We start from the raw sequence: 13,314 nt of genomic DNA, 5'->3' as shown, positions 1-13,314 counted from the left end.
TCCATTGCAATCAAAAAATGCTGTTACTCTAGTTCTTCAAAATTCCATCTGAAGGTCTCGAAATTTCTCTCGAAGAAGGAAAAAATGGGGATTCCCCACCGAATCTTGTTTTCTCTCTTTGCCCTTCTCTTGATCTCACCGACGGAATTGTCGGTGGTGACAGCGATGGCGGCTGCAAACATCAAAGAAGAAACTACGAACTTGTCCTTACTGGCTGCGAAAAGGAAAGATCAGATTGCATGCACAATGTGCTCCGCCTGCGACAATCCTTGCAACCAAGTCTTCTCCCCGCCACCACCATCTCCTCCGCCGCCGTCGTCTCCACCACCACCCTCCTCATCCGGCTCTGAGTGCCCACCACCGCCATCGCCGCCCAGTTCCGGTTCCGGCTCCGGCACTTACTACTACTCGCCACCACCTCCCTCGCAGCCCACGACAAGCTATGCCTATCCGCCGCCTCCAGGTGGGGCAATAGGAGGTGGTGTCTATCCTCCGCCGACGAGTTACTACCCGGCGCCACCACCCCCGAACCCAATCGTACCGTACTTCCCCTTCTACTATCATAATCCTCCGCCTGCTGGCACGTCAAATTCCGTCCAATTGAAAGCTCCCGTTGTGTTTTCGACTACAGTCATTCTTTTCTTTCTGTACTTTTCCTTTTAGAAGATCCCACTACAAATAATAACTCTTAGATTTGCAGATCTACAAATCAGTCAATTAGAAGAGAGAGAGATTAATGTTTATGGTGAAATTCTCTTGAATTTGTTAAAATGCTTTTCAAGGTCGACAAGAATGAAGAAGGACAAGAAGGGTTTCGTTTCACGAACTAGGAATGAAGAAGAAGAAGAAACGGCAGGAATGAATGGTCTGCAACTCTGTATCTCACTTGTTTCATGTACTCTGCTCTCAATCTGGCTGGGGCTGTTTAATGATCTGTAATTTCCTGGTAAAATCGTTGTTTTTATTTTCGTTTCGTTTTCCATTAATGTGATTAGAAATAAGGTAATTAGCGATTCTTGTTAAAGTTCTTGAAAAAAAAACACGAAAAATAATTGAAGAAATCTCTTAACTTTTTAGTTCATTAAATAAATATTGATTTGTGTGGAAGACGTGAGTGGTGGTTTACTTTGTTTCTCTTTTTTCTTTCTTTTCATCCTGCAACTTTTTTCCCCCAAATAGGGTAGTGTGGTGGAAAGGTAGTATTTTTGTTTTTTGATCCAAAAGAGAAGTTTGGGGGAGCTCTGGAATGGTCCATCGGAATCAGATCCACCGACCACCCACTGTTCCGGCAATCTACAATACATAGATTGCGGGTGAAGCAGTACAAAACACTCCCCTCCTACGTGTAGATTGGATTTGATTCTCTTCCTTGCACGTGGGTCCAGCAGTGCTATACTGCTTCGGACTTGAGCCTTTAAAGTGCTGATCTCTTCTCTCTTCTTTATTAATGGAAGCACCCAATCCAACAACTTAAAAGAGTATAGTAAGAAATAATAATAATCTCACAACAACACAATAGGAGCATGTGGTGTGGTGGGGTACAATTAAGGGCACGAGGGTTTAACCAGATACCTAAATAAATAAAGGGAAAGAGAACGCCACTCGCCGCTTGCGCCCTGGCAAAGGGGCACTAAAAGACCACCGTACCTCTTGTTATATCCGGGGTTCCAAGGAGTGCAGCGGTTGTTTCATGCGTCCTTGTGTCAGGGTCTAGGGGTTGTGTTTAACGTAATCGGGTGGCATTCTTTCACCCATAAATTAATCAAGTCTGGGGTCTTGCTATACCATTTCCAGTTGCATCGATAAACCGGTCTGGTCCATGGATTTAGGTATCGGTGTCATATTGCTATCGTCGGAAGCTGATATCAACCAATACTAATATCTACTGATGGTATTAGCTGATACATGGTCTTTTTTCTGTTTTTTTTTTTAAATTTCATTGCCCGACCGATATCAAACAGATACGAATGTATTAGTATTGCTGAGGCTGGTAACCTTGGTGACGTCATCATCTCCTGTTCACTACCCTAACAGGATCGTCCAGTCCCCTCTTAGGGGGTGCAAAATGACGACCTAACCCCCTGCCCGAATACATTGCCCGAGGGAGATTAAGTCATCATTTCGCGCCCCTTATGAGGAGACTAGATGGTCCTGTTCGGACCGGGAACAAGAAAGGATAAAAATGCTAACCTTGTTCCAGTCACTCCAATCCAGCCCTAACCACTCATTCATCATAACCTGAACCACTGGTCCACTAAGGTATTGCTTGCTTCAGCTTAAAACTTAAGCATGGTCTCAATGTGTGTTTTCTTCTTTTCTTTCATTGTAAACTATCCCACTGATCCATGGCCTAACTCAGATGGGTATTATAGATCAATTCAGGGTTTAAAAACCCAGAATTAGGAACAAGATCGGTCTTAATCAGCCTTGGAATCGGCATTCAGGCGTCTATATAGGGTTTTTCTGTACAGGATCGGCCCAAGCAAGCTTGAGGAAGGATCCAACCCAATTTTTCAAACCTTGGATCAAGCAAACGGGGTTGCCTTATTTAGTTAAAAGGATTTTAAACACCCCTTAAGATGTCAAATAATTTGTAATCATATTTTTTTATTTTTTTTTTAGTATACCATACATTTTTTTTAGGGAAAAAGAATTTTGTCCGGTAGTGTGGCCTATACTAACACTCCCATGAGTCTATCTCTCTCCTCCTCAAATGAAAAGACACCTCTACCCCCCTTGTTTGGAGGAAGAAAGAGATAGACACATGGGAGTGTTGGTGTAGGCCACACTCCCCGGACAGAAATTTGCTTCCCTTAAGGGTAAATGCTATCATTCGCAGTTGTACTAAAAAAATATTTCCATTAAAATGATATTTTTATGATAATGATATAATGATATGTCATTTTCAAATTATTTTTGAAACCTTGAGTTTTCCTTAAGCCTCGGTGAATGGATCTGCAGGTTTCAGAAGCACAAAGGAAGGTATTTTGGAAAACATATTAAAACCCTATAAGAATTTGTGAATCCTAGGATGTGTGGTGAACCTTCACTGCCTAACAAAGAAAAACTTTCTCTTTAAAAGAGAGTGTCAAGGTTTAAATATATATATAGAGATGTTACTTAGAGAGATCCTTATTTAAAATTAGGGCATGAGATCATTGTTTGATCATTTAATTTTGCATCAGTGCAAGATCCATTGAGAACGCATGCAAGGGCATCACTATAGATGTGATATTTTATTTCATTGTGAGTAGGGCGGTATTTTCATGTGGTTATGTGTCTGAGCGCAAGAACTACGTGATTAGGTAGTGTTATTTTTCCCTTAAAAGTATATTTTTTTACATAAAGAATTTTTTTTTTTGTTAAATATTTTTCTCCTTTTATCGAAGTTTATGGAGAAGATGGTTGGCCCACATGGTTGAATGCATCACTACTTCTACTTCTTCCACTTAGAAGTCTAGTTAGTTGCAATGTTGATAAGCCATACGACGGAGTCTCATGCAACAGTCATTCAATTCTATCTTCTTCTTTTTGTCTTTTTCTTTTTCTTCTTGTTACTCATCTTTTTCTCTTCCCTTCTTCACTTCATGAATATTAAAAATGTATCAATTTAATAATATAAAATTAATCTAATAAAAAATAATTTTTGATATATCAATTTCATTAATATCATTGATAAAAAATTTCTATTAACATGTGTATTACTATTGCTGCGGTATTTACAAATCGCAGCAACAAATGTATATGGGATACTTATTGCTGCGGTATTTACAAATTACAGTAACAAATATATTTATAATCGTAAAAATAAAAATACAATTAACAATCACAGCAATATGAAATACGTATTATTGCGATTATGAAAAACCTCAATAACAGAGAACCCTCTAACTACAGAAACAAATATTTCAAGAGCTTAAAAGACACTGTTGCCATAGATTTTACCAATGAAGTATATTAGCACCATCAGGTCTCTCCCTTGATTCATGGTAAGCTTAAACTTAAAACACTATATATGTGACGTATTCAATATGTCAATTTTGGTATTAATCTCATATAATATGACTTAATCTCAAGATTTCAATATTGACGGAAAATGGAAATCCACCTAGATGGTCAAAGTTTAAGGTGACAAGAACTCATCGGATGGTGGGAAGTATAGGTGAAATGGACAGCAAGATTTCTTTTATCGTCAAAACAAAAGTACAGAAAATGATAGGCCACATGGGCTCACGGTTCTAGGGATCAAAATAGCAGATAAGGGGAATCGTCTGAATTGGATAGGTACAAAGTGATCCCATATCGGTAGATCAATCCAGATCAAAGGTAAAAATGTAAAACATTTGTTTTTAAAAAAAATGCATGCAAGGGTAAATCTGTCTGATCCAGATCAATATGGAACGATCGGATTCAATCTTGGCCAATTTCTATAACCCTACATGGGCTACCGAAGGGAAAAAGAAGTACTACAAAGTCACAAAAGGGAGAAGAATAGTAGTAGAGCTATAACTGGTACTGTCATGCGTTCCTACACACAAGCATAGAGGAAAGTACCGCCTTACCTTCGCTCAGACAGAGATAAGGCGGTACATTCCACGTTACTTATATGTGAAACACACACGACAATAAAGGCAGGCGGAAGTAGAGGACTCGAATTGAACTAGTCATTATCAATGCTTTTGCAACAATAATAAAAATGACACTAACCATACAAAAACCACGAAGCAAAAGATATGTACTAAGGAGACTGGATCCAAACTGAGTCAGGGAATTACATTAACCAATTTAGCTCATTAGCTGTCACTAGGTCAGCAAAAAGATTCCTTGTTGATCACACACTTAATGGTCTGCACTGGTCCACTTAATCAAATCACGCACTACTAGCCAAAAAAAAAAAAGTCACTCACATGGAAGGATGATTTGGTAATTTCAATTGAATGGATAACTGGGAATGATTTTGTTTACTTGCCATATGCTAAATTTTACATTCAAATTGTTTACCAAAAAAAAAAAAAACCAGGACTTGCAAAAACAGGAATTGGGATCCAAATCGGTTCTCAAAGTCGACTGAATCAGTTAAAAATTGATAGAAATCGGCAAAAGAAACACCTTAAACCTAGTTTTATATAAGATCGCACCGATTCCTTTACCATGGGGTTGGATATACCTGACCAATAGAGAGAGTAGTTTCCACCTCTTCAATAGGATGATTATATATAATCATAACTTAAGAATCCAATGACATTATCACTTTAATTTTAGAAAAGAAATTACGTCAAAATGAAAACTTTCACATTCTTTCTATTATCTAATTTTATAGTAAGAATTTTTATTTTTTTTTAAAATGAAAATTTAATCACACCAATCCCAAAAAATTAACCTATAGTAAGAGTTTTTTGATGCAAGAAAAATACTGTCTGTCAAGAGTCATAATTGTTTTGCCCTTTATGGTACAAGATTTATAATATTTCTTCATTTTTATCTGGAAAAAAAAAAGAAGATATTATAATCCATTGATCTCCTATACCCTATGGACACCATCTAAACCCATCATCTTGACTATGAAAAAATTCAATCATGCTTTGAACACATTATTAACTTTTTCTTAACACGTGATAAATTCTTTTTTAAATGTTTTATTTTAAGTTTTCGCTAATGTTAGACCTTCTTATAGAAGTAAAAATCGATCAATGATACTAAAAAAACAACATAACAAAAGAACGAACAACCAAGGGATCCGACTCCTCTACTTCCGCCTGCCCAGTACTACCATGCACCCTCACATAATCGCGGACAAGGGTAAAGCGGTACATTCCACCTTACTTGTGTGGCGGTGCACATGACAGTAGGGGCAGCCGGACATAGAGGAGTCGAATTGAGAAAGGTAACAACCCAATTTACCCGTTTCCTTTAAAAGGAAATACAGCCCAAGCCCATAACCTTAGGTTTGGAAAAGAAGGCAACATCTCAGTATAAAAGGAACATTTGTTTTGTACAAGTGAAATTTCAAATAATTTACATATTCTCTTCTTTCTTACTGATTGAAGCTTTAGAAAACAGAGAAGTTCTATATGGATCAAACAAGAGAAACATAGTTAGTATTTGGTGTTTTCTTAGTTGAGTTCACCCAGCATAGCTCGGAGAGCCCTGGACTGTGGAGAATCTGGATCGCCTCTCATGGCATTCTCCCTCCACATCCTAACAGCTCTCTGGAGAGCTTCCTCGGCTGTATCCAGCTGCTCCTCTCTCCACCCAATAACATCCGGTTCACCGCCGTACTCAACCGAGTCAGCGGTCCCATCGGTGGCCCGAGTGATGGGCTTCCTTGTATCGACAAATTCAACTTCCGACAACGGAGATGGTTTGTGATGCTTGTAATAATTGGCCAATTCATCTTCTCCATCACCATCATCACCCCCTGTCGGCAAAGCTGGCGAACCATCCACACCCACACAGCTTACATCCTGAGAAGAGGTAGCATGGGAGCGCCGCTTCTGTTGGATTATGGGTTCCAGAGGAGGCTTTACACCTGTACTCTCCAACTTAGGCTGCGACGGCAAGTAAGGTAACTTTCCCGACGAAAATGGTGCGTTTTCTTCCTTTACCTCTCTGCTTTTTTCTTCTAGCTGTCTTTGTTTTTCTTCTTTTTCAGCGGCGACAGCCCTCCCAACCACTTCTGCGTCTATTCCCTGCAATTAAATTAATTAAACATATCAAATCTACTTGTTTTACACAATACTGCACACGAGAATGAAAAGGACAGAGAGAGAGAGAGAGAGAGAGAGAGTACTTCAGGGTCTTCCGAGTGAATTGCAGGGTCTGCGGTCCGACTCGTCGAACTCGCCGCTCTTACCCATTGTGAGACTTGCTTGCTGACCAAGGCAGAGACGAGCTCACCGGACCTCATCGTTGTTGCTAGTCTTGATATCATTCCTTCTTTCGTTCTTATTCTCTCTAATTTTGACTTCTAAGTAACGAAGAAGGCAGAGTCTCTCCGGATGAATCACGAAAGTTTGTGGAGTTCAGTATTTAGCCAAGTGGCATGATTGTTTAATACGTGGCTGAAGCTTCTAGTCATCTCTATAGTGATACTTTTCGTGTCACGGTCTTGTGTTGCTTTTTGTAGCTATATATGTTTCTCTCTCTTTCCTTCACATTCTCGAAACTGGAGGAAGAAGGATGAAAGGGCTCAGGAGATTACTAGAATATATTTTCCGGTATTGTTAATGTGTCGCACCATTAAAATGGAATTGGAAACCGGATTAATATGGATCGATCGATTGGGATCATTAGAAATTATGATTAAAGTATATTTCCAATTTTAGATAAAAGATCCTTTTAATTTGTCACATGCCAAATGTTTTGAATTATTTCAACCAGATATCTCATATACCTGGTATACGACATGGTAAATTTTGTGGATTATTTCCACAATATACCCATTATGCTAAATGGCCAATTTTTTATAATAGTAACTGTTAGTCACAAAAATTGTGATGGTCCTTACGCGGCGTAGGGTGGCCTGCAAAAATAGAACAACAGAGACAACAAAGGGTCAGATGTGACTTTGAGAGGGACTCTCTAATGCTTAAGGCCATCTTTGGTATAGTTTTTATTTTTTATTTTTGTCTTAAAAAATATTTTTGGTTGTGTTTGGTATCGTTTATGGAGCCTGTTTCTATTTAAAAAAGAGTGAAAAAAATCAAAAACCAAAAAGAGATGGAAAGTCGTTTATGGTTTTTGGCCAAAAATCACTTTTGACCATTTATGCGGTGACTTTAATGAGCACGTGTTGATAGGTCTCAAAATCAAAGGGTAAGAGCGTCATTTTTCAGGTTTAATTAGAAATATCAACCCTCTTCCAACTCCTTCTTCCTCCTCCTACTGTTGCCGAGTCTTGAGGACGACGACATGGTAAAGGGTAGCAGAGACTCCAGAGAAGAGCGTGGTACTGAGGAAAAAGATCTTGGATTTGTCCAACATTTTGCCAATCGAAATCTTCCGGGAGATGTATTCATGGTGTCGAATCTTCTTCGACAGCAGTGCTTAAACTCATCTTTGCTATTTTGGAAGGTTAGATTAGATTAGATTAGAATGGAGAAGAAATCTGGAATGAGAAAAAATGAAATCCGTTTCTCTTTTTCACCTCTGAAATGCTTCCATTCCAGAATTGTACAAAGCAGCGAAAGGATCTTGTCTCTCGAAAGAAGAAAAGAGAGACAAAAACAAGGGATCTAAAAAAGGTGAGAACCTAATAACCCTAGACCGACTGAAACCTTAACCTTGAGCTGTAGAGAAGAAAAAAAAAAAAAGAGAGAAGAAGAGGATCATATGATACAGATTACCGAATTAATCACAATTATCAGAGTTATGATTTACAGTTTTCGAAAATTAGAGTTAGCATGTAGGGATCGAACATTTATCGAAGGCAAGATCTGATAATAGAGTGATGATGCTTCTTACCCGGAAAACGATGAAATCACTCGTCAACAAAGGCATCATCTTCAAACGCCGATCTGAATAGTTCTCCGGTGATGACAACTAATCTTGCCATTGCCAGCAAACACAGAGATTCACTCAGCAAGTGAAAATGATCGAGTTAGATGATATTTACAGGAGAGAGAGGGAGAGAGAGAGAGAGAGAGAGATTTGGGTTCTGAAAAAGCTGGGGAGTTTATGGGCACCGGATTTGGGTTCTGAGTTCATGCTTTGGGAAGAAGATGGGTAAAGGTGGTATCTCTCCACCCACCCTCTTCAAAAAACTATTATGCACCTAGGTATCTCAAACATATTTCTGTCTACAATCTATTCTGTGTAGTGGTTACCAAACAATTTTTATGTTTTGACAAAAAAATGGTTTTCACAAATGATTTTTGTTAAATAGGTAGAAATAAAAAATACAAATGATACCAAAGAGAAATGATACCAAAGAGAGCCTAAGGCACCGTTTGACAACGTTAGTAGTGTTTCTGTTTTGTTTTTGACTAAAAACGTATTTTGGTGTTACTGTTACTAGAATAACATTACTGACTTCTTGAAAGGTGTTTGATAAATCTGTTCCAGAAACGTGTCCAGAACACTATTAATATTAAAAAGAGTTTGATAAAAGCTGTTTCTGTAACAATTTTGTATCGATTAATGTAAATTACAAAATTACCATTTTTACTAAAATACATATAAAATCAGGGATGGTAGGACATTAAAAATTATTTTTAATTAAAAAAAAATATATTGAAAAAACATATAAAGAAAATTATGCGTAACCATTAATATTGTAATCCATATAAAGTAAATAACATTGGTGTATTAGTTATTACAAACCCACATAAAGTATATATTGAAATAAAAGGTACACAATCATTTGAACAATCATCATTTTTTGTTTATGCTCATATTCTTAAGGTCTTCAAGGATATCATTGTATATTTTTTACTTTTTCTCTGAAGCTTGAATTGACCCTATTAAAATCCTTTTTTTTTCTTCCTCTTCTTGCATTGTTTTCTGCAAATATTCCATAACCTGTACAGATGTAGGAGTTGAGGAAGAGGTGATTGAAGTTGAAGTGCCCACACAATCACTTGACATTGGGTTAGACTATTTATAACCGTACATGATTTCTTCATCTATCCATTTGAAAAATCAACAACTCGGGTTTTGAATCTGTATAAAAAATAAAAACATTCTTATTAACATTACATAATCTTAAAGAATATAATCACTCTATACTTATGTGAATATTAGGCATATCCCTGTTAATTTTGGGCAACACCAGAATCTTCGACCGGGGTTTGCTGTGGTTTTTGATGTTCGTACCTTACATTGTCCTTCTCTACATTGACATAATCTTAAATCTTCTACCCACATGAAAAATTCTTTATGTTGTAGACATTTGAAAAAATGTCTACCTGTATTGGGACCTTTCTTTGTTATATCCGTACTACAAATGGAGTTGCACACTGCACATCTAGCATGTGTAAGCGTATACTGACTAGAAGCCTTCTGGTCAAATAAAAAGATGGTTTAATAATGGGTATGATATGAAAAATATTTAAACATGCCATAAAGATATAAATGATGTTAAGTACATAACCATTAATTCATCGACACCATCAATATCCATAAGTTTGAAAGTTAACCAAATAAAGTACATAAAAATGAATCGATCATCAATCTCCATAAGTATCAAAATAACATTATAAAGTATACAACCATGTTGTCCAACCATTAGATAAATCTTCCTAAATAGGAATCTGAGGCAACCTCATACCGATGGCCAATTCGTTTGCAATTTGGAGGCGTGCTACTATCATTTGTCTTGCACTTTTCCTTTGAATTGTAGTTGCATTAACTTGTTCAAAAGATTGAGGGTCGGGATTAAATGCATCTACTATGTGTCTTTCCCGACCATACTCCTCAAACAATTCATCCCTTCTTTGTTCATCTTTGATATAGTTATGCAACCCACAACAAGCCAACACAATTAACGCTTGGTCATTAATGCTATACGCCTTCATTGACCTCAAGATTTGAAACCTATTCTTTAGGACTCCAAATATCCTTTCGATAACATTCCTTAGAGAGGAATGTCTGTGGTTGAACAATTCTTTAGCCGTTCTTGCTCTCCTGCGCACTCCCTGAAAGTCCGGTAAGTGATACCTTTCTCCTCTAAACGGTGTTAAGTGCCCAAGTTGGTTTGCATAACCTGAGTCCACAACATAATACTTACCTAGAAGCATTATAAATTATATATTAATATTAATTATAATAATCAAAATCTGACAGAATTGAGGGGTTTCAAAATCTATAATTTACCTGGAGGTGGATGAGGAAAACCTAAAGATGGATCTGCTCTTGCAGCTTCAAAGACTCTAACATCATGTGCACTACCTTCCCAACCCGCGTACACAAAAGTAAAACGCATATCGAATGAACAAGCACACATGACATTCTGTGTGGTTATTTTCTTTCGATTTTGATATTGGGCTTGCTCCCTTGATGTGACTATTGCATTGATATGAGAGCCATCAATAGCACCGATGCAATCCTAAAAGGAACAGTTGATACATATTATATTTTAAGAAAAAAGGATTCCAGTCATAAATTAACATACTAAAAACCCTATAGTCAAAGTCGAGATTACCTTAAAATAAGGGTTGTATTTAGGGTTGTATTTTATCTCGTTTGGTACTACCTCATAAGAAGGTGGTTGAATGAGGTCCTCTGCTAAATTGAGCATAGCTTGCAACACAAGCTGAAAGACAACGCTAATTGTCTGTGTTGACCCCCAAAATTTAGTTGCCACCTTTCTAGTACCTAAAGCATGTCCAACTTTCATCAAGAAGATCCCTAGTTGTTCATCAACTCGAATAAAACGAGTGTCTTGCAACCAGTTTCTCTGAACCATGAGGTCACGTAGGTTAGGGAATACGTGTCTTTCAACTCTAAACAACTTATAGCAAAAATCGGAATGGCCCGTCAATATGTCATGCATTAAAAGAGATGAAGTGTACAGCTCATCCATGCATGGTTTTCTAACTCTGATCGAATCAAGAACAGCGTCAACCATAGCTAAAATGATAATATCATCGTCATCTGATGAATCATCTTGGTTGTAATTATTGACTGACATATCTGTAAAGAATACGACAATAAATAATGCAATATTATGTTGTCCAACATAATGACATATAGTTGGGCATTCAACCAAATATCATAATCAAATAAAGTATTGTAATAGATGCCATAAAAATGTCTAGATATATTATCAACCATTAATGAAAGATAATATTGTTTAGGAATACATGGTTACCATTCAAGTTTACCAAATAGCAGTGAACGAGTGTGATTTGTCGAGTAACAATTTTTTCCATTGGCTTGTAAAATGGTAATAACAACAAATTGTTGTTATGTCAAAAACGTTTTTTAAGGCATAAATTGTTATAAATTTTAATTTTTGTTATAAAAAACAAGTGAAACAAAACGGTTTTATCAAACGGTTTTTTTGTTTCATTTGTGTTCTCATAACGTTACTGGCAAAGAAACAGAAAAAATATAACGTTGTCAAACGGTGCCTAAGTCAGCTTCTTCAGTAACAATAACAGAAATTGCTAGAGTAAAAGTGCAAAGAGTAGTTAATAGGGTGATCGTAACAGTCCCGTTTAGGAAGACGTCTTAAATGGAAGTTGGTTCTCTGTGGGAGAAAATTGAAGATATATCTCTCATCAAAATCTTATTAGTGAGAAATTTTCATAATAGCAACTGTTGTCGCAAAAATTGTGAGGTCCTTACATGGCATAGGGTGGTGTGCAAAAATAGAACAAGAGAGACAACAGAGGGCTAGAGGTGACTCCGGGAGGGACTCTCTAATGCCTAAGTAAGTTTCTTCAGTAACAACAACAGGAATTGATAGAGCAAAAGTGCAAAGAGTAGTTAATAGGGCGATCTTGATAATCGCGTTTAGGAAGATGTCTTGAATGGGAGTTGGTTCTCTGTGAGAGAAAATAGAAGATATATCTCCGATTGAAAATCTTATTAGTGAGAGTTTTCTAGATTAGTCGTCAAGTTATCTCCTTGTTTGGAAAGTACTTAATGTGAGTAGTTTGGATCTTCTATGGATCTTTTGCGGGTATGGATCCTTGGGAATCCTAAACAAAGTCAGGATCCTCTTATTCCACGTGTCCGATGGGTATTGATAGGTGACTTTTATGTGTATCAGAAATTGTCTCAATGACACCTTTGAAATTGTATTTAGATCTTGTTATACATTTTGATTGTTTTTTATCTCATTTTTAAAAGTTTAAGTTTATAGGGTAAAATAAGGTTTTCAAAAATAATTGAAAAATGATTTATCATTATGTCATTCAAAAAGATGTCTTTGTCAAAAAGTATAAAGTTACAAATTATTTGGAAACCCTAATTAAAGGTGCTAATAAAAAAATCTCTTTATAATAAGTTAAAAATAATTAAAACATGATTGGTTTAATGACATAAAACTTGACCACCGAGCTTTGCAACTAACCTTATTGTCACATAGTCATAATCGAAGGTGAACTAAAAGGGTTCACACCATACAGTAATTAGAGCTTCGCCTTGATCGAGTATGAGAGAGAATTTTGTGAGCACAATGGTCATATGAAATATGGTAGAAGTCGAAATGATCTCGTACGTAAGAGGATAGGAAGGTTATTTCGTATGAGGAGAAGAGAAATATAGAGAGAGGGTGCTAGGATGCCTTCTTTTGGTAGCTCAGAGAAAAACGTATCCTATATTAATCACTCAGGATCATTTTGGCAACTGATGTGGTTGTTTTCAAGG

At 37.0% G+C, this 13,314-nt stretch overlaps 2 protein-coding genes across 3 annotated transcripts; one reads left to right on the top strand and one right to left on the bottom strand.

Moving 5' to 3' along the window:
* On the top strand, positions 1-6,788 carry LOC122660473 (extensin-like). Of its 2 annotated transcripts, none has more exons than XM_043855794.1 (2): positions 1-738; positions 6,774-6,788. In XM_043855794.1, the coding sequence occupies exon 1, from the start codon at positions 85-87 to the stop codon at positions 661-663; it is 579 nt and encodes a 192-aa protein (XP_043711729.1). In that variant the 5' UTR covers positions 1-84; the 3' UTR covers positions 664-738; positions 6,774-6,788. The 2 variants fall into 2 exon arrangements, with proteins under 2 accessions (XP_043711729.1, XP_043711728.1); XM_043855793.1 differs by having other exon boundaries at positions 6,759-6,786.
* LOC122659580 lies at positions 6,094-6,907 on the bottom strand. The gene is made up of 2 exons (XM_043854681.1): positions 6,791-6,907; positions 6,094-6,689 (listed from the first exon to the last, which is right to left on the bottom strand). The coding sequence occupies exons 1-2, from the start codon at positions 6,905-6,907 to the stop codon at positions 6,114-6,116; spliced, it is 693 nt and encodes a 230-aa protein (XP_043710616.1). The 3' UTR covers positions 6,094-6,113.
* Positions 6,908-13,314: the final 6,407 nt, after the last annotated feature.

The sequence above is a fragment of the Telopea speciosissima genome, chromosome 4, assembly GCF_018873765.1.
Source record: "Telopea speciosissima isolate NSW1024214 ecotype Mountain lineage chromosome 4, Tspe_v1, whole genome shotgun sequence".
Taxonomy (NCBI): Eukaryota; Viridiplantae; Streptophyta; class Magnoliopsida; order Proteales; family Proteaceae; genus Telopea; species Telopea speciosissima.
Note: the sequence above shows the minus strand (reverse complement) of the source record. Positions and strands in the feature narration are given on the sequence as shown.